At 39.3% G+C, this 25,955-nt stretch overlaps 1 protein-coding gene across 1 annotated transcript in view; it reads right to left on the minus strand.

The window, feature by feature from the left end:
• FBXL17 (F-box and leucine rich repeat protein 17) overlaps positions 1–25,955 on the minus strand; it is a gene marked incomplete at its 5' end in the record, with an annotated part of 495,107 nt that overhangs the window by 12,854 nt on the left and 456,298 nt on the right. The window contains one exon of the mRNA XM_077757341.1: positions 8,244–8,386. Within this exon, the coding sequence (XP_077613467.1) occupies positions 8,244–8,386 (143 nt within the window). The remainder of the gene's footprint in view (positions 1–8,243; positions 8,387–25,955) is intronic.

Here is a 25,955-nt window from a genome sequence, read left to right on the forward strand (position 1 = left end):
GCTATACACAATGCAGATAAGAAACACAATCCATCCTTCCATCATCCAGTATAAGTTTGTTAAGTAACTACTATGTCTCAGCCTCCAAGGCTGGGTCTGGCAATGTAACACAGAAGAGGAAATCCATGTATCTTACAGTCTATCGAGGAGGAGAGGGATGGGGAGGAGGAAGGGAGGAATTTACTACTACATGGTTCTTGCTTGCAAATGCTTCTTGCTTGCTTCATGTAAGGAAGTTTACACGTGTTAACTCATTTAGTCCCCTCCATGGTCTATGGGATAGGTGTTACTTTTATTCCCACTTTACAGATGAGAGAGGCAGTACAGGAGATGGAGATAGAAAAGCCAGGAGTGTGGTGACATTGAAGGTAGGAGAAAATCAGTTTCATGAAGGAGGGCATGGCTACCACGTGGATGCAGCTGCTAAGAGATGAGGCCAACTGTGGACAGAGAAGTGGCCACTGCATGTGGTGACAAGGAAGTCACCGGTGACATTGAGAAAAGCAGATTCAGCGGCTCGGCGAGGATGGAAGTAGATTGTAAGGAGTGGTTGAAAAAGGAAGGACAACTGTTCACAGTCCATCCTTTGAAGAGAGGAGTTTAATAGTAGAGGGGCAGAAAATGGAACTGAAGAGGAGCGCCGCTGAAAGCAGATGTGGGGTCAAAGCAAGGTTCTTCATGCAGAAGAAATATACTTTGGGGTGCCATTTTCAAAAATTAATTTGCAGTCTTACTGCATTGTAATTGCCTGTTTGCTTCACTGTCTCCCCCAGGAGGCTTCGGGCTCTGTGGGGTAGGAACTGCCTTGTTCACTGTTTTTTCTGACCCGTCACCTGTATCACAGTGACTGGAAACCAGTAAGCACATTCAACAGATATTTCTTGACTAAATGGATAAAATAGATACAAATTGGGAGAGGGGAGGGAGTTTGGGTTTTTTTCTTGAAAAAAACTACTTCCCAAATAAAACGTTCCCTGAAAACCTGCTGCTGGATGGACAGGCCTCATGTGTGGGCTGAGCCAGTTTTTCCCAAGGGGCCCCTCAGTCTCCTGAGCCACTGCGGGCTGTCCTTGTTTCTACTCTGTGATGTCAGGTGCTTAGGAGTTCTGGGATCTAATCTGAACCCTGTTAAGAAACTGCTGTTACCTTTTCTGTTTCTAAATTAGAAAAATAATATGATCCTGCAACCTAATTCTTTCATATAATTACTTAGGCGAAATCAAAGTTCCAAGGAGATTATTTACTACAAAGCAATGACGCTCCCGAGTGCCTTCAGGCAAACTCCAACATAACATTCTATTCCTCCAGCATTTGGGGAGCAGTAGGCCCTCTCCTTCCTCCTTTCTAAAAAAAAAAAAAAAAAATTCATACATCATTCCCATAATAGAAGTGAGCAAAACATAAGCAGCTACTTACAGCGCTCTCCCTTAAAGGGTTCTAGGGAGATGTCGATTTTCCTGGAGAAGCAAACCAAACAAGTCCCAGCCTGCAGGCTGAGTGGCCCGCTAACTTGGCAAGTCTTTTTACTCTGTTCACCAGAAAGGACTGAGACCTACTGGTCTCTGAGTTTCTTCTTCTTTTGTAATTAGTGTAATTGTTATTTAATGAACTTTAGCTATGAAAAAAAATAGAATCTATTTGTTTCTGAGAATTGCTAAGTCTCGGGACCTGGTATTTCTCTGTAAGATCTTTGCATGTGAATTTCTATTCATGGCTACAATATCAGGAACCAGGTAGTTCATGTCATGGTTGACTATCACAGAGCCGACTCCAGAACAGATATGTATATATGAATAAGTAATAATAGCAGTAGTGGTGGAAATTTACTGAGCGCTTGCAGTGTGCACGACTTCGGGCTAAGTGCTTTATTGCAATTATCTCATTTAGTCTCATAACAACCCTATGGAGTAAATACATCCCAATTTTTCAAACAGTGAAACTGAGGCGTTTAGAGATTAAGCTGTCCAAAGTCCCACAGACAGTAAAGTGAAGTAAGTAGAATTTGAAAACTCAGCAGTGTGACACCGGTGCTTACCAGTTTAACCTTTCCCGTAAAGCTCCATGCTGTGTTTCTTGGTTTAATGCTTAAATACAGGGAAGGCTTTTCAGGTGCCCAGGACTGGCAGAAGAGAAGGGAACGCTTCTACGGTTGTGAGGTAACCTCTGAATTTCAGCTGATGTGTTTTTCTGTTTCAATTACCAGGAATAATCAGGAGAGGGTTGTAAAAATGTGTTTTAAAGTGTTCCTATGTGAAAATCACCTGGAGAAACTGTTTTATCAGCAAAAGGAACAAGATGCTGATACTTCAAGCGAAGGACGTCGGTTCAGATTTTAGAGCCCCAGCCATGCTCTCCCCATTTTTCATCTTCCCTCTCCCTCTGAGCACATGACTATGAGCTGTCAGGGCAATGGTTATGTCGCCCAGGCCTGGGACTGCATAATCTAATACAGTCAAGGCCACTCCCACCTTATCAGGAGAGAATGGGTTGTTTTGTTTCTTTTCACTTTATTTTCTTTGATAAGGTATACACTTTCAATTCCCAGTTTTGGCTATGGGCAATCTGGAAACAGCTGTGCATGCATGGCAGGGGAGAGTGGAGTCCCTGCAGGTACACACTTTGTTTCATGGCTGAATTGCTACCCAAACAGTCCTGGACACAGCGCCCCACAAATTATTTTTCCTTTAAACTGATTTTTCCAGTTAGTTCTGTATATTAGTTACAGAGTCCTATATTATTTTCCCCATAGGGCTTTCCTGCTCCTGATTCCTAAACAAGCTGATAAAAACTCCATTTTCTCCACAGAAATATTTAGGTTGTTGAGGCTTTCTCTTACCATAATTACTTCCTGAAAAATGCAGTGGTCAATTTTTCCTGAATATTTTTACATTAAATTGGGCTCACAAAACTTGGCCCTTGATATTTGAAGGTTGTAAAGTAGATTTCTGGCTTTAAAGAGTTGACTGGTTTCTATTACTTGCTTTCTGTGTTGGCTTCTCATTGATTTGATTAAATCTCCCTACCATTTAAATGAGGAACTCTGTGTGAAAACAAGAATTTCTTATGACCTGAAGAAATCATTTCTTATTGAAAGAAATCATCTATTTCACTCCTCCACTAAGTACTTCAGGAATTGGAGCAGGTGAGGAGAAAGGTCTTGGCAATGGCAGTTTGATGAGAAATGAATTAATTCGATTATTTCCATGGTGTGGATCAATAATAGTCAGCCTCACAGAGGCCCCTGGCCTGAAGGCAGCTGGATAATCAATAGGATCACACAGAGGCTTCTCCTCCCCCAGCAGCCTCTCTGATCTTTGCTGGGCAGACTCTTCACGCCTGTGTAATTCTAATTTATGTCAACTAGAAATCAAAGAAATTCCAAGAGGCTTTGGTCATAGGACATTGGGGTGGACCTTTCAAAATCTATTTATGTCTATTCTTTCAGTAATGTGGCCCCCACGACCCTTCTGGCGCCTCTAGAGGCCAAGGAGAAAGAGCCTCCTCCCAACAGAAGGGTAGCTACCTGGTCCCTGCCCGAGGCAGAGGGGTGGCGTTAGGTAAATCGAGGCACACTTTCTCCTTCCTATCTACAACTCTGCAGGAACATACGAACAAATAGGCATTTTAAGCCAAATGCTTTGCCAAGAGTGGCTCCCTCAATAACGCTCTTTAATGATACCCCAGACGCTGGCATTTTCAAATCAAATGAACAGTGTATAAAATTAGTTCTGCATGAAGTTTAAAAAAAAAAAAGAAAGAAAGAAAGAAAGTGAAAGGGAGCTTTTAAAAGCTCCAGCATTTCTCCTTCCAACTGCTTTTCACAAGGGTTTGGCATTTGAGAATTGCTACATTTATGATGTTATTCGCTGCTCATAATTCAGGCCCTCTGTCTCCGAACTTCTGTATTAACACACACTGCAGAGGTTTCCACCATGACATTTTATCACCGAGGTTTCCCAAACCAGCCAGGCTGCCTCTGGCGAGGTCTGGTTTCTCAGCCAATGCCATGCCACTGGGCTCCCTCCCTTCTCATCAACCCTGTTACCCCAAACATTTTTCATTAACCTTGAACATTGCATTTCCATTTGCCCTACAGCTTTCCCATGATTTTTTTTGTCCTTTTCAGTTTTGTTCTCCATACAAACGGTCTTGTAAGAAATGAGGAAAATATCATATTATGAGAAGAAACAGATCTATATGGAATCTAGAATTCTACAGAATATTCTCTTCTGAGATTGTGAAAATGATTTCTCTGACCAAAGCCACCGACTATCTATAATTGTGGAAGTAAACATATCACTCTTATTAGAGAGTCCTGTTGATTATACAAGCAGTTTTAACTAAATCACCAAACAAATGCATGTTAAGTTGATAGGTGATTTCAGGTCAACTCTAATTCCCAAGGTCAAGTAAGCCTTTGAACAGTCTTTAGGAATATAAGTTCACCCCAATTCATCAAAGCCGTCTCACACAGCGTTTCCTTCTCTTGGTTCTTACAATGAACTGAAGTTTAGGAGATTAAGTGGCGTCGGCTTTAAAACTCAAAGTAATGCCTCTAACATGCTTATCCATCCAGCAATCGGAACAGCTACTCAAACACGGGCTTCTTAATGCACTTCCTAATTTTACAAGTGTTCAGGGAATGCTGCATTTGTGGAATGGCTGGAGGACTCCTCCCTACGAGTCACCGATGTTGCAGCCAAACAAGCTGTCTGACAATCTAAGTGCAGCACGTTGCTTTCACCTGCAAAGAATACGGTGAACCCTTCTCATCTGTTCTTTGTTTCCCAAATGCGAGAGAGAAAGAAGATGGAGACATAGGAAAACCCCTTTTTCTACAAAAAACCCAATGCATTTCGTTATTCTTTCAATTCCACAAAAGGCCAACTGAGGAAAAATACCTCAAGTTTGGTAAAGTATAGCTTCCAAATTAAACATTAAGTGGCCCCAAATGAAACCGGCTGTGTGTGAAAAAAAAATATAACTGCCTTCACTATTTCACAGAACCACAGGTTCACAGAACCCAAGCCCTGGACACAGAGATGTCACAAACCCCATACCTCCCCCAGTGCAGGGATCCCAGTGACAAAATTCCTGACAAAGGGGTTAATGGTGTAGACCATTGAGGTCTCTTGCTCCTCCTTTGGCTCCTGTTGGTGTGTAGAAAGGGGAAGAATTCAAATTGAGGAGTTATTAATGGTTAGCAGGCTTGGTTAAGGGACAGAGAGAAGACTGATAGACCCAAATAAGTTGTGTTCTTCAATTATTGGTGGGCACAGATGCTCACCTTGAGATAGATAGTGGGTCTTCATCTCCATAAGCTGATCATGATTTCTCTGTGTTTTCTATTTCTATTATTTTTCTCCACTGTTTTCTTATTACTCTCTTTTTGTTTCCCTGCCTATTTGAATTGTCTTCTCTTCAACTCAGCCTTTTCTTGCCCTGCAAATCTTTCTATGCCCTGGTTAGTAAGTGGATTCCAAATACAGACTGTCCCATGCAGGCATTAGTTTTCCTTTGTTGAGTATGTAAAAAAAATGCAATTATTGACATCCTAATATAGAAAATAATAATCTTAATTTTAAACTTAACTGAGGAAAAAGTAAAAGGGCAACATCTTTCCTAATCTTAGTTTCTATTTTTTCCTCTCTAATTTCCTTTCAAAATCAGATAGTAGGCAGTACAATTTTTTCTCCTTTGGAAATTTCAAATATCAAAACACAGGTTAACATGACATTGATGATAAGAATAATCAGTAGCACTAAGTATTTTATATATAACAGACACGTTTATTCTAAAGACATGGTATAATGTTCACTCATTTAAATGCTCACAGAAGTCTATAAGTACTATCATTACTTCATTTTACAAATTAGGAAACAGAGGCACTGAGCAAGTAACTGCCCAAGATAACACTACTAAGAGCAGGGCCCAGATTTGAACCAAACGCTGGTCTCTGAGTCCATACTCTCAACTATTAACCTTTCTGCTACTCATGTCATTACTTTGAGTCTTGATAAAAATTTAAAATCTGGAAACAGATTGCATAACACAAATTTTGAAAGCTGAGTATCTACTTACTCTAGATTTCCATCCAACTAAATCAACAAATAAGCAATTATGTGCAAGGCTTTATTTGCACTTTGTGGGTGGCCTGGAAACTTCTTCTGTCCTCACAGAACCTCCTGTGTCTGGTTCTGAGCTGCCCTAAGCCTAAAGACGCCAGACAGTAAGGCTGGACCTAGCATCCCCTGGGCTGGGCCGCACCACAGCACGCTATGGGCAGACAGCATGGTGCTCGAGCCAGTGGCTCTCAGAGCAGCTCAGTGGTTGGAGAAAGGATTCAGAGGCCGCCAGAGCAAAGGACTAACACTCTCTCAGGGAGCCTGCTAATCAGAACAGCCTCCCCACTCATTTTAGATTCATTTGCATCTGGGTAGAAAAGGATCCTTTCCTTAACTTAAAAAGCAAATGCTGGTCAGCAAATATGTCGGAAATAATCTCCTGTACTAACTGGAACATAAACTTCTACCATTCATCTCTGAAGGTGGAGCTGACCTCAACAAATCTAGAGTATGGACTAGAAATACGGTGATTTCCAAGAATGCTAGTGGATACACAGATCCATTTTGAACACATACATTCTGGTGTCCTTGGTTCAGGGAGTACCCAGGTAGTAGCAGTTTCTTCTGGCAGATATTGAGCAAATCTGCTGTCATTGTTTAGCATTTCTACAATACTCTGCCTACTGTAGACTCCTTAATTTGCTTTTAAAAGAAGCCTTTTTAAAAAAATAAAAGATTTCATTTTTATGTAGTCTCTATACCCAACATGGGACTTGAACTCACAACTCTTGTGAGGTCAAGAGTCACATGCTCCACTGACTGAGCCAGCCAGATGCCCCTAAAAGGAGTCATTTTCAAGTGACAGGGTTAGTAGCAGCATTAGGTTAGTTAGCAGCGAAATCTGAGGGAGACTTAGAACCCCTGGGTCTCAGGGCTGTTGCTTAGTAACAAAGTCAATCAGCTTCTTAGGCTGGGCTGAGAATATATAGTAAAATTTCTGTAAACATAACTAACTGGCAAAGGCCTGATATAAGCTGGGATTTTAAGGCATTTGGAGAAAAGAACTAGGTCAATTAACAAAAATGACAAAGCACACAAAGGATTTGGGCCATTCTTCTATTTGCTCCTAAATTTGCTACATTTAGAAAATGTATGTCCTTTGAGAGACATAAATATTTAGTTTTACTCTCTTGCTAGATCTCTCCCTAATCACCATTTGCAAAAGTAGCACACATGTGTAAATTATTATACGATGCTAGCGCATTCTGAGCAAGTGTCTGAGGTGGATCTGTTCCAAGAAGGCAGTCCCCGTGCCTGGAGTCAGCACCCAGGGTGTGCTCCAGGCACTGGACCCAGATCCCGGAGACCTGTGAAAAATCTTGGATGAGTGGCCTCAGGCCAGGGTCTGGTCTTACTGAGCCTCCATCTTCTCCCTTCATAGCACAAATAACCACTTCTTAGACTTAAAGGGGAAACACGGAAGTAACAAACGGGAAAGTATCTTGGTAGTGCCTGGTGATCAAAACAGATTTTTATCATTTTTCTTCTGAGTCTTCAAAGGGCCCCATGTTAAATGTGGCACAATTTCCCAAACTCACACTCACATCTCTGGCCAGCACCACACACCTTCAGTGGGACCTCGGGGACCATTTCTCCTCATGTGCTAAAAGTGACATCTTAAAGTGTGGAAAGGCACCAATTCCCACAGAATACTCCCTCACTGGCCCTTTATTGCCCCCAGATGACCACAAGGCATAGATGTTGAGCACTGAAATCACACACTTCAAATTGCGAAAAAACCAATTTGGCACTGTTCTTTCGACCTTACTGTTGCAGGAAACTTGGAATCCAGAAAAGAATTCTACTGTTAGACCCTGCACATTGCTGTGTGACGTACAAACATTTTTAATTTTGGTCCGCGGACTTAGGGAGAGAAGGCCAAAATCTAATTTGACTGTGCGTGTGACTGCTTTTCCTTTCTGCATAAGCACAAAATTCATTTTTAAATAGAGAAATGCAAAAATAATCTCAGATTAGTTTAGCAAACCAGGCATCTTGCAATCCAGAGCTGTAACAACTCATGTATGTGCATGTACACATACATACATATGGGAGAAAGAGAGAGAGAGAGAATGTGACAGAAAGCTATTAACTACAAACTTGATAGGTAACTCTTACTTTATCGCATCTCATCAGCCCCAAATATCTCAGAGATTTGCTGCTCTGCGCAATCAGGGTGGCTCCTTGATCAGTAATTTCTTTACACCATCCAACATCCACAGTCTCTATTGTCATGCTGTACCGGCCAATGGCTATCAGAGCTGCAGGGAGGGACAGAAAGAGAAAGCAAGCAAAAATGTTAGCAGTGTAAGGGATCTCTATCTTATTATGACTATTTCTCTCATTTCCTCACTAAATTTGTTCCTGAAATGTTGTGTGTAAATGAATGTTTTGTAAACGAAATTAAATTTGAAATGCTTTAGGAGAGCTTGCTCTATGACAAACCCTTTCACAAAGTGAATAATCATTCCATAATTTCCCTTTCATCGGAACATAGCTTCTTATCAGTTTTACTCATTACAAGGTTACCTGTACTTTCAAACATTCATATCTGCAGAAAGAATAAATTAAAATGAATTACATATATCATGTTACAGAAAATGCTGAGTAGAAACTAAACTTTACCCAAGATAACTTTAATAATTTTTTAAAAGAAAAATCCATGTAAGCACCATTTTGAGGTGTGTTATACTGCATATAAATTTCTTTACCGATTGGCATAATTTTTACCATCTGTTCATGATCTGTAAAATGTAAGACTGTATAATATTTTTCACATTAGTCCTTCTTGGGACTGTTAGGAATTAAGAGCACATTATACATACAGTTGAACTTAATTGGTGCCATGCTAGAGTGCAGTAAAGGGAATGCATTTGTTATGGTGAATTTCCTAACCATTATCCCAAGCCTTCCTTCTATTAACATATAAAATGAAGCCTGTCATCTGAAAACTATCAGTATCTCTAGTCTTCTTGACTGTTTAGCATTGGACCACTACTAAAGGGCAGATGCTTATCCCATAATCTACGATGTGCACCACTTATCACTGCTCCATTACCCAGCACCCTGTCAGAGCGACCAATCAGTGAAGGTGGCTCTTTGCTATGGACTTGTGACTTGACAGACACGCACACCTCTACATTTGTGGAGCAGAAAAACAGATTTCAATACCTCCAGCCAGAATAAGTTCATGGTGTATTGGTTTGTAAAAGAAAACCTTGAAAACAATGCCACACATATTAAAAAGGACAGAGAAATTGTTTGCTAATTATTTCCTCATTCTAAGATAGGATGAGTTGATTTCTGTGACATTAAAGGCGGATGATATTTTCCAATTGACTAGATTGATAAGAGCAGAGTGAATTAGTCATGTAAATAAATGTTAACTCTTACAGCTCACAGGAAAGAATTTGGCAAAATCTCTTTGCTAATTACCTCAGTAATATTTTTTTTAACTAGAAAATTCATGCTTAGGATTCAAGTATCAAAGCACTCCTAAGCAGCCTGATATTTAAGGTTTACAAAAACGCCCATGATCTCAGTGTATTCCAGGGAAAATGCAATAAAGGCTCCCCATTTTTTCCCCTAGAAATTCCTCATGCCGCGAATTTTTTCATGCTCTCACCTTTGCACCTACTTCGACATTTATTTATTTGTTTGTTTGTTTATTTATTATTTACTTGGAGAGAGAGCACAAATGGGGGAGGAACAGAGAGAGAGAGGGAGAAAAAGAGAGAATTCCAAACAGGCTCCACATGTTAGCGCAGAGACTGATGTGGGGCTTGAACTCATGAACCATGAGATCATGACCAGAGCCGAAACTGACAGTCAGATGCTTAACCTACTGAGCTGCCCAGGTGCCCTGCTACTTTCACATTTATTTCTCAAGGAGGTGGAGCAGGATAGAGGGGGGTTTGCCAAAGATTTGCTGAGTGGTCTGAGTGATATTTGGTCTCAGGTTAATCCCATCGGTGTCTTTGCCTTAAGAAAATCATGATCTCTGGCATTGTCATAATTTTCACTAGTTATGATATCCTAGGATCTCCTATAATGACTGAAGTAGAATATACATAAAAGAAATTTCTTTCAACGCAGAGTGCTCAAACTGTGATTTCAGAAGGTGACAAAGCACAAGTTGCAGATGGCCCAGGCTGGTAGATTGTGTACTTTTATTTAGGTTTGGGGCTAGAACATGAAAGCCCCTGCACTGGCCAGAAGAAGGTAAAAATAATGAGTTGAGGAGTTTTTCAGAGGCTGCTTTACAAGCAAATGAAGAGTCAATGGCTATTGAGTCTAACCGCTAAAAACACTGGTGTTTATTATTTCCCTTTTTTCCCCTTCCTTGTCCAAATTAAAATAAGCAGTAAATTAGACAACTGAAAATATATCAGGGTGGGTATTCCATTTTTGTTTTGACATAGTTCTATATACTAAAGTAAGAACTAAACTTTATTATTCCTTAACTTGTTCACTTATTCAGCAAACACCTCCTGAGTACTTGCTATAGAACATTTTGTCCAATATCTGTTGACTCTCCATAGGCTAGGCACTGGGCTAGGAATTTTAGGCATATTATTTCATTAAATACTCTCAGAAAATCTTTGAAGTTGTATTATTATTTCCATTTTAAAGATCAGGAAACTGAGTCACAGAAGGAATGAAAAGCTTTCCCAGTCACAAGATACTAAGTGAGGGATAATAAGCTGAGAATTGGCTCTCAGTCCTGGCAGTACAGGAGATCTACGAAGTCAGAATCATGGGGTCAGGCAGCAGGCAATTCTAACATGCTGCACGACTAGTATGTGGAACCGTGGGTGTGACATGCTAGGCCTGTGCTAGGTGCTGGGGACAGAAAGATTCACAGAGCCCAGAAGCCAGCTGAGTGGGTTGAAAATGAGGAACACCCAAGTAACCAGTGACAATACAATGCTCCTCCCTTGTCTCTTCCCATTCCTAACTCATTCTCGCTTCTCAGATCTCAAGTCAAAGGTCAGCTTCTCAAAACTGATCATCCTGTCATTTACTACTACTAGAAATGTCATTATTAATTTGTTTGATTATTTACTTTATTGTGGCCCCCCTCTCCCATTAGAATGACAGCTCCTATTCACTGCTATATGCCCAGCACCTAACCTACGCCTAGTACAGAGTTGGTTTTATTTATTTATTTATTTATTTATTTATTTTTCTTAAAATTTATTTCTGAGAGAGAGAGAGTGTTTGTGTGAGCAGGGGATGATCAGAGACAGAGAGAGACACAGAATCAGAAGACAGGCTCCAGGCTCTGAGCTGTCAGCCCAGAGCCCGACACGGGGCTCGAACCCAGGAACTGTGAGATCATGACTTGAGCCAAAGTCGGATGCTTAACTGACTGAGCCACCCAGGCACCCCCAGAGTTGGTTTTTAAAAATATTAGTTGAACACACCAATGACTGTAATGTGGCTTAGGTCTACTACAGCATGCCAAGGGGGCACCGAAGCCCCTCACTCTTCAAGGAAGAAGAGAAATCATGGGAGCCCTCATGGAAGAGCTGAGCTAGGTCTTTAGGGATGAGTAAGGATTCTCTAGAAGAACAAAGGAACGAGGGCAAATATTTTGGCCTAAGGAAACAGTGTATGTAAGGGTAGAGAGATGTGAAAAGGTAGGGCAGCTGCAGGCCATTCTGTGAGGCTGAAATAAAAATAAGGCCAAGGAAGTGGCAGGATTTATTTCAGAAATATTTATTCAGTGATTAATGGCACACAGAGTAGAAAAAACAAGCCGAGTCCTTGATGTCCTTTAACTTATACCCTAGTAGGGGAGGCGGATGTGAAACAAATAAACACAACACCATGTATAAATCTAAATTATAACAAAAATTCTGAAGGAAATGGACTGATCACTTTAGGAATAACACTTGGCGGAGGGGGAGGGGCACTAGGGAGAGTCTTTCTGATGAAGTTACTTTTAATCCATCCAATAGCCCTGCAAAAACAATATTCATTTTAGGGTAGAAAACTGAGGTTAAATACTTCAGCCAGGCCCCACCCCTAATAAGTAGCAAAATAAAAGTGCAGACTAAAATAGTTTGGCTCCAAAGCCAGGGCTCGTTCTACCACAGCAGCACACAGAGGGTTGAGGATCCTGCATGTATACAGAATGTTTTTTTTTTTTTTTTTTTTTTTTTTCCACNATTCAGGACTTAACCATTACAGCTTACAGGGAGCTCAGTATTTACTCTGTGACCGTAAAACACGGGCCCAACAGTATCTGTAAATTCCAGAATATGCGGAACAATTTACATCTTTGTGACTATATCCTACCTTTGGATATTTTTTCATTGTTGCTCACAAGCTAACTATGACACTTGCAGTGTGGTATAGTCTCAAGTTCATTTCCAGCCTCACTACTTAGTAGATGTCTGACCTCAGGATATTTAACTTTTCTGCATCTCAGCTTCCTCACTTGGACAATGGGGATGTTGACTATATGTCCTGCTTACTTCACAGAGTTGGTCTGAGGTTCCAATGACATAATACAGGGGCTCAGCACTACATAAATGTCATGATTTATGTGATATTTTTCCAAAGCATTCTACAGTGGTGCAGCTGATATAAAATGAAAAGACTTTTAAGAGTTTTGAAAAATAAAATGCTCTGGGCAAATGAGAGCATTATATAAGTATTTAGTTATTATGTCACTGGCAGAGCTCCTGAACTGCCTACTCTCCATTGGTGATCATGAACTTGTAGATTGCACCTGGGACGATACGGTTGTAAATGTAATGTGTGATTACTACCTTCACTAGGGGCTGTTGACACATTACAATGATATTTATTGAGCCTTGAAAAGGAATAAATTATGCAAGACTAATTCCTAATCTCAATGCGGTTTTAATATACTTTTTATGTGCTAAGAACAACTAATAAAAATAGTTAAATTCTAAAAAGTTACACAAGTTAAAAGCTATAATTCAGTAACCTATATAATTATCAAGAATATACGTTAACCCACTAAAAGGCATTTTTCATAGACAGAGAAACTGAAAATCATGAGCACATATATACTGAATTTTGACTAAGAAATTTCATTTCTAGGGGTGGCTGGTGGCTCAGTGGGCTAAGTGTCTGCCTTTGGCTTGAGGCCATAATCTTGTGGTTTGTATTTTGATCCCTGTGTCAGGCTCTGTGCTGACAGCTCAGAGCGTGGGGTCCTGCTTCGGATTCTGTGTCTCCCTCTCCCTCTGACCCTCCCCTGGTCGTGCTCTATCTCTCTAAAAAAATAAACATGAAAAATTAAAAAAAAATTCCATTTCCAGGAATCTACCCTGGAAATATACTTTTCAAAAAGTATACTTATAATAATACTAGGAACTTCTAAATAATTCAGTGAAGAAAGTAAAGTGCAAGGATTTATATGGTGTGCTATCACCATACAAAAGAGAATACAATAAAAAAGAAAAAAATAGCTATAAACCTGCTCCCATGTGCAAAAGGAACTGGGAGAGATAAACCAGAAAATAAAGAGATTGTTTAATTATAGGGGATTGGTGGGAAAGGGGAGGAAGGAAGAGAGCGTGGAATGTGGAGGTGGGGGTGTGAGGAGGGACAGACACTTTCCTGGAGTATCTCTTTGGATAAAACTTTGACTGGACTGTGAATCATAGTAATGTTTTACATACCTCCCCAAAATAAAAGAAAAAAAAAACTAAAACCAACAAGGATATAGGGGACCAGGAAGTAAAATACAAACAGTAACAAATGAAGCTAATTGTATTACAAATGAAGAGCATGACCCAGGCAAGTAAGATAACCACACAGAAGGGGATGGGAATTAAGAATTAAGTCACTTTGGAAAACATTATTTTGGCAGGATATTGTAAGGTGAAACTCAAAAAGAACCGTCAGCAAACGGTTTGTACTCCATTTGGTAATTCTTTTTCTCACAGGGATATGAGTTAGCAATTCAGTAACTACTTTATGTGTAATCTAGGATTGTAAATGATGAGAGCCAGTCTTTTTACTGTCAGAGAAAGAAGTTAGAAATAAGAAAAGGGGAGAGGCTTATAATAAACCCTGTGCTATTGATTTGGAATCAGAGGTATTAGAATGGACTGTTGGTTCATAACAGATATACAGATATAGAAATAACTAATAAATATGATGTATGTGCATGCATGGGTTAGTATACATACTTATATTTCCTATCTTTTTTTGGCCGAGAGGGACTAGGAGCAATGAGACTCCAGGAGCAGTGATCTGCAAGCACCCAGATCTTGATTTACAAGTATCATTCTCTGATAAAAAGAGTTAGGCCTTCTAAAAAAAGAAATGGTTGATTCCTGGACTGGGACAGGGGAAATACAAGATGAGTCTGAAACATCTTGTGATATCAGAGAAAAGAGGTGCTTAAAAAAGAATGAGGGCATATCTTTTGATCCATTCAGAAGAAGCTGCCAATAGCCACAGTTGGAACAATGTGAATCTCAAAATAAATAATGAGTTTATTGGACTATACTTGAGAAAACCAAATAAGCAACCTCAAATCCATATTCATAGAGGAAGAAAGAGAGAAGATGGATATATAGTCCAGGAAGGACAACTCTTCCTTACAGAAAAGTTCCAGTTAACAGATTTGGAAGGAATGGGGGAAATGCAAAAACATCATCAAAGACCACAGTAGTAACTGTTGCAGGCAAAATCCACAAATGGATGCTAAAATAGGTGAGTGAAAGCTTTGGGAGAAACAGAATATTAGCATAGTGCCAAAGACAGTTATCAACTGCACAGGGAAGTCAGTACAATTACTAACATCTCAGTGGAGAGACCCAGCACCCATCACCTTAACCAAATGACCAAGGTTAATATCACCAGTAATAACACATACAGACATCATGTACCACTCGATCGCTTCTGCAGTATTCTTGCCAAAATAAATAACCTCATCCAAACATCATACAAACCCAAGTGAAAAAAATTCTACAGATCTAAAGGGCAAAGGTAATGGAATATAAGAAAAGAATGAGGAAGTGTCACAGATAGGAGGAGACAAAGGAGACAGGACAAGTAGATACACTATGAGATCCTGGATTGGATCCTGGAATAGACAAGAAAATCAGGGTGAAACACTAGTGAAATTCAAATAAGATCTGTAACTTACTTATCAATGTTGTAAGTTTCAATGTCGATTTCCTGGCTTCATAATTGTATTATGGTTATATGAGTTGACCGCTTTAGAGGCAGCTAGGTGAAGAGTCTTATGTGAACTGTCTACTAGTTTTACAACTTTTCTGAATTCTACAAGTATTTTGTGGTGTCTGCCCGGCTCAGTCAGTAGAGCATACAACTCTTGATCTTGGGGATGTGAGTTTCAGCCCCATGGTGGGTTTAGAGATTACTTAAAAATAAAATCTTATTGTGGGGGGAGGGGGGGATGGGCATGGAGGAGGACACTTGTGGGGATGAGCACTGAGTGTTATGTGGAAACTAATTTGACAATAAACTATTAAAAAAAAATAAAATCTTAAAAAAAGGTATTTGAAAATAAAGATTTTAAAAGCATAGATAAGCAAGTAACAGATAACAAGTGAATGAACTAAGGAGAGAACTAAAATTTTCTAAGTGAAAGCAGGTATTACTTTCACAATGAACAATCAGATATATAAATGTTACAACTAAAAATACATTTTTTTCCTCATAGGAGGAAGATTAGTCATATGAGTGCATTAACAAGTGACCTGCATGTGCCATTTTGTCCTTTCCAGTTCTGTCTTCTGCTACGGATCTATGTATCTGCAATACAATCAGAAGAAATGCCCTGGTGCTTGAAAGAACCAGGGTTAAAATTTAACAGTGGGATTAACATCTTTCATGTAATACTTGGATAAAAGCCATTTGCAAAGAAATTTCCTGGCATGGATACAAAGAGATAAATATGAAAAGTGCTCTTCTTTGTAGAAGCCACAGAAGCCGCCAAAACAAAGAAACGACACTTTCAGGGACATTCGTTGTTGTGTGCTGGTCCCTGGGAAGGCTCCCGCCACTCTGCGGGGACTACAGCGGTGGTTCCTGGCCCTGGCGGTTCAGGAGAATCACAGGTGCCTAGAAAAAGTACAGACGCCTGAGTTCCACCCCTGGAGATTCTGACTCAGGAGAAGCCATAAAAGCTCCTATGATCCTGATGTGCAGCCAGGGCCGAGAACCACTGGAACAGAATAACCTGTAACTCGGGCAAAGTCAGTCAACTAAAAACAAAAGAACTAATTTTCAAGGATATAAGTAGCTATGTGTTCTGATATTTTAATACAACTTTGTCTCTCAAACAGTAGTGACTTCTTGTACACAACCCAATACTTTTGAAGTTCTCTATTTCTAATTTATAGCCTTTCCTTCTATTTTGATATATTCTTCCTATTGTTTTTTCAGTGCTTATTTGTATTTTTGAGAGAGGGCGGCAGAGCATGAGTAGGGAAGGGCAGAGAGAGAGGGAGACACAGAATCTGAAGCAGGCTCCAGGCTCTGAGCTGTCAGCACAGAGCCCAATATGAGGCTGAAACCCCCAACTGCAAGATCATGACCTGAGGCGAGGTCAGATGCTCAACTGACTGAGCCACCCAGGTGCCCCATATTCCTCCTATTATTATGTAGCAAATCTGACAGTGACCGTATTCTGTTTTTCCAGATTGTCCTTTTCAGTAAGTATTTTCCTTTACTTCATTGCACTTATTTATGTTTTTAATACAGCATTTATCAGAGTTTGTTTCATATTAGAATTACTTATCAAACACCTGTCTTCCTACTAGTTTGTAAAGTCTTTGAAGTATCAAATGTAGAGAAAGCTTTTCTAGGACCTCTAAGTCTCTGAAAATCAAGTGTCACTCATTTTTTTACAGCTTCATTGAATTTTTTGGAAGTATAACATGCATGCAGAAAATTGCACAAATCCTAAGGGTACAATTTGATGAATTTTGACTAAGTTAACCCAGCTGTGTAACAGTTTCTAGATTGAGAGACAGGGCATGACCATCACCCCTGAAGCTCACTCGTCCCCAACTCTAGTCACTGTTATTCTGCCACTAAGAATAACCACTATCCTGACTTTCAACCACACAGATTAGTATTCTTGTGTTTGAACTTCATATAAATACAGTCAAATACCCAGCACTCTTATTTCTGGTTTTTCAGCTGTCCATTTATGTTCACAAGATCCATCCACATTGTTATGGGTACGGGTAGTTCGTTCATTCTCATTTCCAAAGTGGCGATACCATTTGCATTCCTACGAGTAATGTGTGAAGATTCCAGTGTCTCTACATCCTTGCCAATACTTAGTGGTATCTGTCTTTCTGATTATGGCCATTCTGGTGGGTGTGATGTGCTACCTTAGTGTGGGTTGCAATTTTCATTTCCCTAAGGACTAATGATGCTGTGCATCTTTTCATGATATCATACACTGCTTTAAAATCCCAGCATAATATAAAGTGCCTTTATCCTTATGAGCACTCAGTAAACATCTATTAAATTAAATTGATAAAGAAGGAAAGGCACAGAAGTTTTCTATTATTAGACCACCTAGCAAAGAATAGCTTTCTAGACAACAGATAATTTTCCACATAATTGGAGGGAATGTACCAGTAAAATAAACTTAGTCTATTATCTGGAGACATGAAAAAATCTTAAACTTTCTTAAAATAAGAAAGTAAATTTAAAAAAGATTACCATTATAGAAAACTTTCCAAATGCTCATTTGTGGAATTTTAAAGACTGCGGAGTATGGTTTATTTAAGAACGCTAAATCTCTGACAATCAAGTGAAAAATAAATATAATACAAAATTGTCCAACAATGGTGGGTAACAGTAGAGTGAAAACACTGAATTATGGTAGAATTTTCAAGACACTGTGCGTTGGGGCATTCATTTTACAGAACTCTGCTTACTGAGTTCAGAACAGCAACACACACGTCTTATCTGACAAAGAGAACAAGCTGGCTCTGGCCTCTGACCTTTCAGGGAAAAGACTCTCCTGCCCTATACATCCTGAAATGGAAATGCAACATTATTTATAGGCTGCACCTGCTTTCCTTCCTAGGCTATTAACAAGTTGGTGGAAAGTAACAATTCAAGTGAATAATTTTCTTAATAATTTTTTTTAAGTTCATCAGAAGTAAGGATAAGTATTTTTTTACTCTTTACGCTTTCCAAATTATTTTTATTTTAATAGCAGAAAGACACAAATTGGATTGGCTAGGTAGAAACTATTTTTGAGTAAGTGACTTCTGAAAATGTAATAAACAAAAGGCAAATTTAGAACTAACCTTCATTTAACAAGAATCTGATCCACTGCTCTGGTTTTCAGTGGTGCTGTTTTTGGTGCTAACCCACCCTCTGAGAGGAATGTTAGGTTCCCTTGATAATCCCCTTATTAAACTTTGGAATCCAAGAAGAGGAAGGAAAAAAAGCCTTACTACTCTTAACATCAGTCAAGAACCTTAAAGTCCCTGGTTCAATGATTCTTTTTTTATTCTAGCTAGCCTGCATAAATACATATATTACTTATCAAAGAATTATACATCTTTTTCAAAATTCTGACACTATTTTAGATTTCCTCACTTCATGAAGTGAATTCTGGGCTTAATATGTTGGTTCATGGATATGGAAAAGTACATTACTGTTTCTGACATATATCTGCCTTGTCCACCTTTCTGAGATGGATTTTCCAGACCGCCATAAAGACAGAGCAGCAGTATCAAGCAGGCATCAGATACAAATATTTATCTGATCCAGGGCAGAACAGAGCAGGATGTCACTGCAGCAACTACCACTTGAGAGATACCAAGGCTGGTGACAACATATGTGTTATCAGACTGACCAACAGACACTGTAAAAACATCTTGATATGGAAGGGAAGGAAATCAAAGGAAGAGGGAAGAGCACACGAGGATGTCACCAGAGTGAATACATTATCTCTTCCTTTTTAAAACAAATACTGATAAAGTACCTCCTATGCACCCCAGAATGTTTCAGGAACTGAGAATAAAGAGAGCAAATCCCTGCCCTTGTGAAGTTTCTATCCGAATGCAAATAAATAATTAGAATACATAGTTTTTCAGGTGCTGATTAGGTTTCTGAGAAAAATTCAGCAGGGTCTGGGGTGGGGGTGCTACAATTTTAATGAGGGTGATCATGGAAGGCCTCACAGAGAAAATGACATCTGAACAAAGATCTGAATGGTAACAAGTCATGTAGATATCTAAGGGAAACGCATCATGTACAGAGAGCACCTAATGCCAAGGCTGGTCTGTTTTAGAACAAGCAAAAGAGCAAGATGGTGAGTAGTGGAGAGGAGACTGAAGAGAGGAGAGTTCATGGAAAAGGGGGTGGTCAAAATCATCTCATAGACCATTTAAATGACACTGTTGTTTCCTCCAAATGAAATTAGAAACCACTGGAGAATTTGGGACAGAGGAGTGATATGACCTAACTTAAACTTTTTTAAAAACATTTTTAAATTTACTTCTGAGAGAGAGAGAGAACGTGAGCAGGGGAGGGTCAGAGAGAGAGGGAGACACAGAATCCGAAACAGGCTCCAGGCTCTGAACTGGCTGTCAGCACAGAGTATGATGCGGGGCTTGAACCCACGAATTGCGAGATCATGACCTGAGCCGAAGCCGAACACTCAACTGACTGAGCCACCCAGGCACCCTGACCTAACTTAAACTTTTAAAAGACTTCTCCGGCTTCTGGGCTGAAGACAGGCTGTAAGGAGGCAAAAGCAGAGGCAAAGAGACCAGTAAGGAGGCCACTGCAATGATCTAAACAAGAGGTTATAGTGGCTTGGCCAAGGGCTATGCAATAGAAATGGCAAGAAAGAGCTGAATTACGACGATAGTAGAGAGGCCCAATGGTATTTGCTGATGGATTGGATGTGGAATAAGAGAGAGAGAAAAGTCAAGGATGGTAAGAGAAAAGAATTTTTTTGGCACTTAGATTTGAAATAAATTTCCTGCATGGGATTTTACATAGCTGTTCCTTGGGTCCTTGTGTGTCTAAGGGTCCTTGCATTAGTAGGAATATATTGTTTTCTTCTCTCGGATATAAACTCTGAGAGGGGCAAAGACCACATTTATTCATCTTTATATCATCATTATCTAGCATAGGGCCTTTACTTGTTAGTGTTCAGTATTTGTTCATTTAAATACGTGCATCTTAGATATCGTAATTAAAAGCACTTAGGGAAAAACAACTCAGAAAGAGGTCTTGTTTGCATTCTCTAGAGTTCACATTCATTCTTTTATTCTAAAAGTATTTACTGAGTAGCTACAGTGTATCAATCACTATGACCTTTGTAGGTATCTTTGAAGAAATTATAAGTAATAAACATTTCCCCTGTAAGTTTCTGAATTTAAAATTTTTCAATAGTATGGGGTGCCTAGGTGGCTCAGTTGGTTAAGCGTCTGACTCTTGGTTTTAGCTCAGGTTATGATCTCATGGTTCATGAGTTTGAGCCCCACACCTGACTCCTTGCTGACGGCACAGAGCCTGCTTGGGATTCATGCTCTCTCTCTCTGCCTCTCCCCTGCTCTCTCTTGGGCATTTTCTCTCTCTCTCTCTCTTTTTTTCTTTCTCAAAAACAAATACATAAACAAAATTTTTTTCAACACTAGGCATGTTTTACTCTACCAAAAAAAAAAATCGATTTTTAAAAAGAGGTACTGGATAGATTTCTGAGTTTTACCAGAGTAAAGGAAGACACAGAACTTGAAGCTCCAGGCTCTGAGCGGTCAGCGGGGCTCGAACCCACGAACTGTGAGATCATGACCTGAGCCAAAGTGGAATGCTTAACCAACTGAGCCACCCAGGTGCCCCAGAACTTAGTATTTCTGAAAGTGGGGTTTCTCTCTAACCTTACTCCTCAAGGCAAACAAACATATTGATTGGTGCCAAAATTCAATATCTAAAATCGTGAAATCCTGTGAAAAAGCATAAAGCTATTTGCAAACTAAAACTAAATACAAAAAGGTAAGCTTACTCCTCCCTAACTACAACCAGAGCAGTTATAACTCAGAGGCTGTTGTCCAGACCATGGATTAGCTTAGATATTGGCAACAACCTTTGTTTAGGGATCTTTCTGCCATAAGAAGGGAAAAGGAAATAAAAATATGAAATTCAAAGCATTTCGAGTTTTTTTTTTAATTTTTTTAATGTTTTTTATTTATTTCTAGGAGAAAGAGAGAGACAGCATGAGCAGGGGAGGGTCAGAGAGAAAGGGAGGCACAGATTGAAACAGGCTCCAGGCTCTGAGCTGGCAGTCAGCACAGAGCCCGACGCGGGGCTCGAACTCACGAACCGCGAGGTCATGACCCAAGCGAAAGTCGGACACTTAACCGACTAAGCCACCCAGGTGCCCCTCAATTTGAGTTTTTAAAGTTTATGGGGTACCTGGTGGCTCAGCTGGTTAAGCGTCTGACTCTTGATTTCGGCTCAGGGAATGATCTCACAGTTCCAGAGACGGAGCCTCGTATTGGTCTCTATGCCGACAGCTAGGAGTCTGCTAAGGATGGTCTCTCTCTCCCTCCCTCTCTGCCCCTACCCCAGTCATGCACATGTGAGAGGTCCCTCTTTCAAAATAAATAAATAAATAAATAAATAAACATTAAAGAAAAAGACTAGTGGAGAACGAGATTAAAACTCAGGGAACACTACACTTTTTATATTCTTTTTGTCTGCAAGGGGTAAGACAGAATCTCAGTTCTCACACTAGTGCAAATGCTCACACAGGCAGGGAGACAGACATAGACATATATACATACATTTTTCTTCGGCCTTAATTCACAGGTCGACTGATCTTGAAGCTACTGAAGGACCTTCTGAAGGTCCAACATTTACATGGACCTTCTACAAGGGCCTGGATCACAGAAATGTACTCACAGGGTAATGTATTTTTGTAAAACTTGTAAAAGCAAGATGCTTCTGTATTCTTTTCTTAAAGAGAGACCTCAAATTATTTAAACCTCAGGTCCTGAAAAATCCTGAATTTGTCCCTGATCCAACCCAGAATATTCTGATTCAGTGGCTTTGGGGGTGGATATCAGGAAGCTGTATCTTTTTTCTTTCTTTCTTTTTTTAATGTCACCAAGTGATTTTGATGCACAGCCAGGTTCGGAAATTACTGACGAAGGACTTACAGACTGATCAGTTTAATGAGTCCCTGACATCTAGGTAGTATTTCTTTCTGGAACTTTGCCACCATTGATTGGGACATAAACCATATAACACCATGTAGTTTGGGAAAAGCTGACAATTGGCAACATTCACTTCCACATTGCAGTGATGAATCACATAACCCTCTGTGCCGAATAATTAACTATCCATTTGTATGTACTGGCTGTAGCGATATAGTTCTTTTCAACGAGGAAGGAAGGGAATTTGGACATAACATTAGCAGTTGTTAATACCAAGCAAATAGAGTAAATTGGATTTATTAAAAAGAGTATGTGTGTGGATTTTTTCCCTAGGAGTTGATATAATTTGTCTAGCTTTCTAATTATAGCTGGGACAGAAAATGGCTGAACCCCAAGACCTCTCACGGTATCTCATAAACTTTTACTTACAGGGAGAATATTTCTTGGGTTGGAGAATGACAAATAATTTACTAAGCTTTTCCTGAAAGTTAGCTAAAGGTGTTTCACCTATATCTAGCTGATGAATTAGCTTTAGCTAATAATCAGTGTCATGAGACAGGGAAGAAGCAGCCTGTAATTACTTTGAAAGGAATGAAGGAACAGATCTGATAAAGAAACTAAATCAGCTAATTCCTCTAGGGGCATACTGAGTGGGAGAGAAGCTCACCTCCCTGCCAGTTTAAAGTGAGGCAAAGATAGGGGCCTTGGGTAGTTTTCACGTGCCCGGCTTCCATTCCCACTTCCTGGTAACAAACCCTTAATTTTCCTTTCCAAAGGTGTAGTATGGGGACTGTAATCAAAGGTCCCCTCCCCTTCTCCAACATGCAGGTGGGCATGTGTCCCAAATCCAACTATAAGCCTACTCAGTCTCTAGTACTTGATTTCTTCCCAGAATGACTTAAGAAGTAAAACAGCTGGAGATATCTAACCTGGGGGAGGTTCCCGAAAGAGACTCTCATAAGTCCCAGCTACCTAGAGAGCCCATGTTCTTGTCTTTCCCATGGCCTAGTTTTTATTTTGATTCTGGGAGTTACCCTATCTTCCTCTAATAATTTCTTTGCTTTTGTTCTGGGTTTTGTGTTCACTTAAAGTAGCCTCTGTTGGTTTCTATAACTTGCAACCAAAGAATCTTAACTCATACAGAAAGCTATGTACATGACAACTCGGTTCTTTTTTTTTTCTACAATAACAAAAACCCCAGACAGATTCTCACCAATGCCCAGTTGAAAGAGCCACACCAACAGAAAATAGAAATATGGCTCGGTAGGGGCACCTGAGTGGCTTAGTCGGTTAAGCGTCCGACTTTCGCTTAGGTCATGATCTCGCGGTTCGTGGGTTCGAGCCCCACGTCGGGCTCTGTGCTGACTGCCGGCTCAGAGCCTGGAGCCTGTTTCAGTCTGTGACTCCCTCTCTCTCTGACCCTCCTCTGCTCACTCTCTCTCTCTCTCTCTCTCCTAGAAATAAATAAAACATAAAAATTAAAAAAAAAAGAAATATGGCTCGGTAAATAAACATTGGTTTTGTTGGTAGAGGTTACTAACATATCTGTACTCACTCTTGGGCAAAATAACTTTATTTAGTTCCATGATGTCTTTTTAAATTTTTCAAATAGTAACTCTATTGCATTAAAATGGTACAAGTTATTGTAGAAGTTAAATCAAAAAGGAAAGTACAATAATGCTCTAAAATTATCGCAAGTCCCACTATGAGAACTACCGTTACTAATACTTGGTAAGCATTCTTCCAGCACCTTCTTCCGTATATTGACAGAGCAAAAGAAAGAGAAAAGTAATGTTAGAAATCTTGGAAACAATAATGCACGCTTTAAAAAAGTATTAAATTTGTTTTTACTTGAATTTAAACCAAAATAAAGAAACTGATTGAAAAAGAATCATAGAAATCTTGGTTAAATATTTCTTTACCATACAAGATAATTCTTAAAAGAGGCTACATAAATTCAGAACAAAATTTATGAAAACATTAAGAATTTGGAGTCATTTAAAAGATTCTACACTTTACCTCAGACAAAATCTATTGACTCCCTTCTAGAAAAAAAAATTTAAAAACTGGCAGGCATTTCTCCCTCTTCCTTCTTCCTTTTATATTCATCATTTCTATTATTATTTTTACATTGTCAGGTTTCAGTGTTCCTACCTGCTTCAGTAACCACAAATCTCTTGGTTGTTTTGCTCTGGTTCTTCATTAGGTGGATTAAATACCATGAGTTTCTTCATGATTTTTCTTTTTTTATTCCTGAGGTCTTTTTTGATTAATCTTTTGGGTAACTGGATACCATCTATAAATAGCTTTTTTTTTTTTTTTTTAAGAAAGATTCATCATATATTCCCTAAGTCCTGAATGGTTGAAAAAGACTGTTAGGCTTATGTTTAAGGAACAACATAGCTAAGTATTAAATTTGGGGTCATACTTCTTTTTTATCTTCAGAGCTTTATAGATAATTTTTCCACAGCAACACTGAAACACCTAAGTCCAACCTGATTTCTTCCCCTTCATATATGTTTTGCTTTAATGTCCAGAAGCTATATGAGTCTTCCTTTATTTCTCAGGATCATACCTTTATCAGGGTATGCCTTTATTATTCTGTAGTGATTTATTTTCCTGGAAGATGGCAGACGCTTTTGACTGTTGTAGATTTAGAACTCTTTAGATGCAGGATCCATGTGTTTTACTCTTGCTCTGTTGGCTCACTTGTTCCTCCCCTCCTTCCCTTGTAAATGATGCACTCAAACAAAGTGCTAGAGGAATAGATGCTGTAAATGGTCTTATGTTTGGTCCTTTCAAATTTTTCTTACTTGATTAGCTGGGGTTGGCTATCTGTGTGGAATATGGGGAGGTGAGTAATAAGCTGGAACTAACTGAGAATCTTTGTGCCCAGTATCTTCCTTCATCACATGTCTGCTATTTCCCTTATCTTGACACACCTGTTCTTCTCTCAGATTACTATGTTTAAGATATTATGTGTTACTAATAACAACATTGTTTGAACCATTTTTGTGTTGAATTTTGGCACCTTCTGATTCTTTCCCCCTTTTCACCCATTTTGTTTCTGGAAGTCTCTTCAATTCCAAAGCAAGGTGGCAGATGATGGTGATGGCTCATCTACATGGTTTCTCCATTGGTGACCTCTTCCTCAACATTCTTGTAAAATGTAAAATTTGAACTCTACATGGGCATGGAGATTTATGGTTCACATCAAAGAATTGTTGCTATCCCTTTCTGAATGCGATATACCTATTACATATTAATCAGAGGTATCCCCCGAGACTTTTAAAACAATTATGAAGTTTGAGTCAATGATGTTGACAAAAGAGAATTCCTAAACTGTAAACTAATTTGACTAATATTTATTTTATGATTACCACACACAAAATAACAAGGGAGATAAACAGATGAGTAAAACAAAGTCCTTGTCCTTGCTTTCAGTGCATTAGGGAGAATAAATTACATAGAAGGCATTTATGTTATTATGATCATGTACATACTGTTTACTACTGAGCCAAGTGGTATACCATGACTAAGCTTCATTTCTCAATTTTTATTTGGACTTTAGATTAGCCTCATATTTTATTTGTTCACTTTTTGTCTATTGTATTTTTTAATGTCATTTATTTATTTATTTATTTATTTATTTATTTATTTAGAGCAAGAG

The sequence above is a fragment of the Crocuta crocuta genome, unplaced genomic scaffold, assembly GCF_008692635.1.
Source record: "Crocuta crocuta isolate KB4526 unplaced genomic scaffold, BGI_CrCroc_1.0 scaffold131, whole genome shotgun sequence".
NCBI lineage: Eukaryota > Metazoa > Chordata > Mammalia > Carnivora > Hyaenidae > Crocuta > Crocuta crocuta.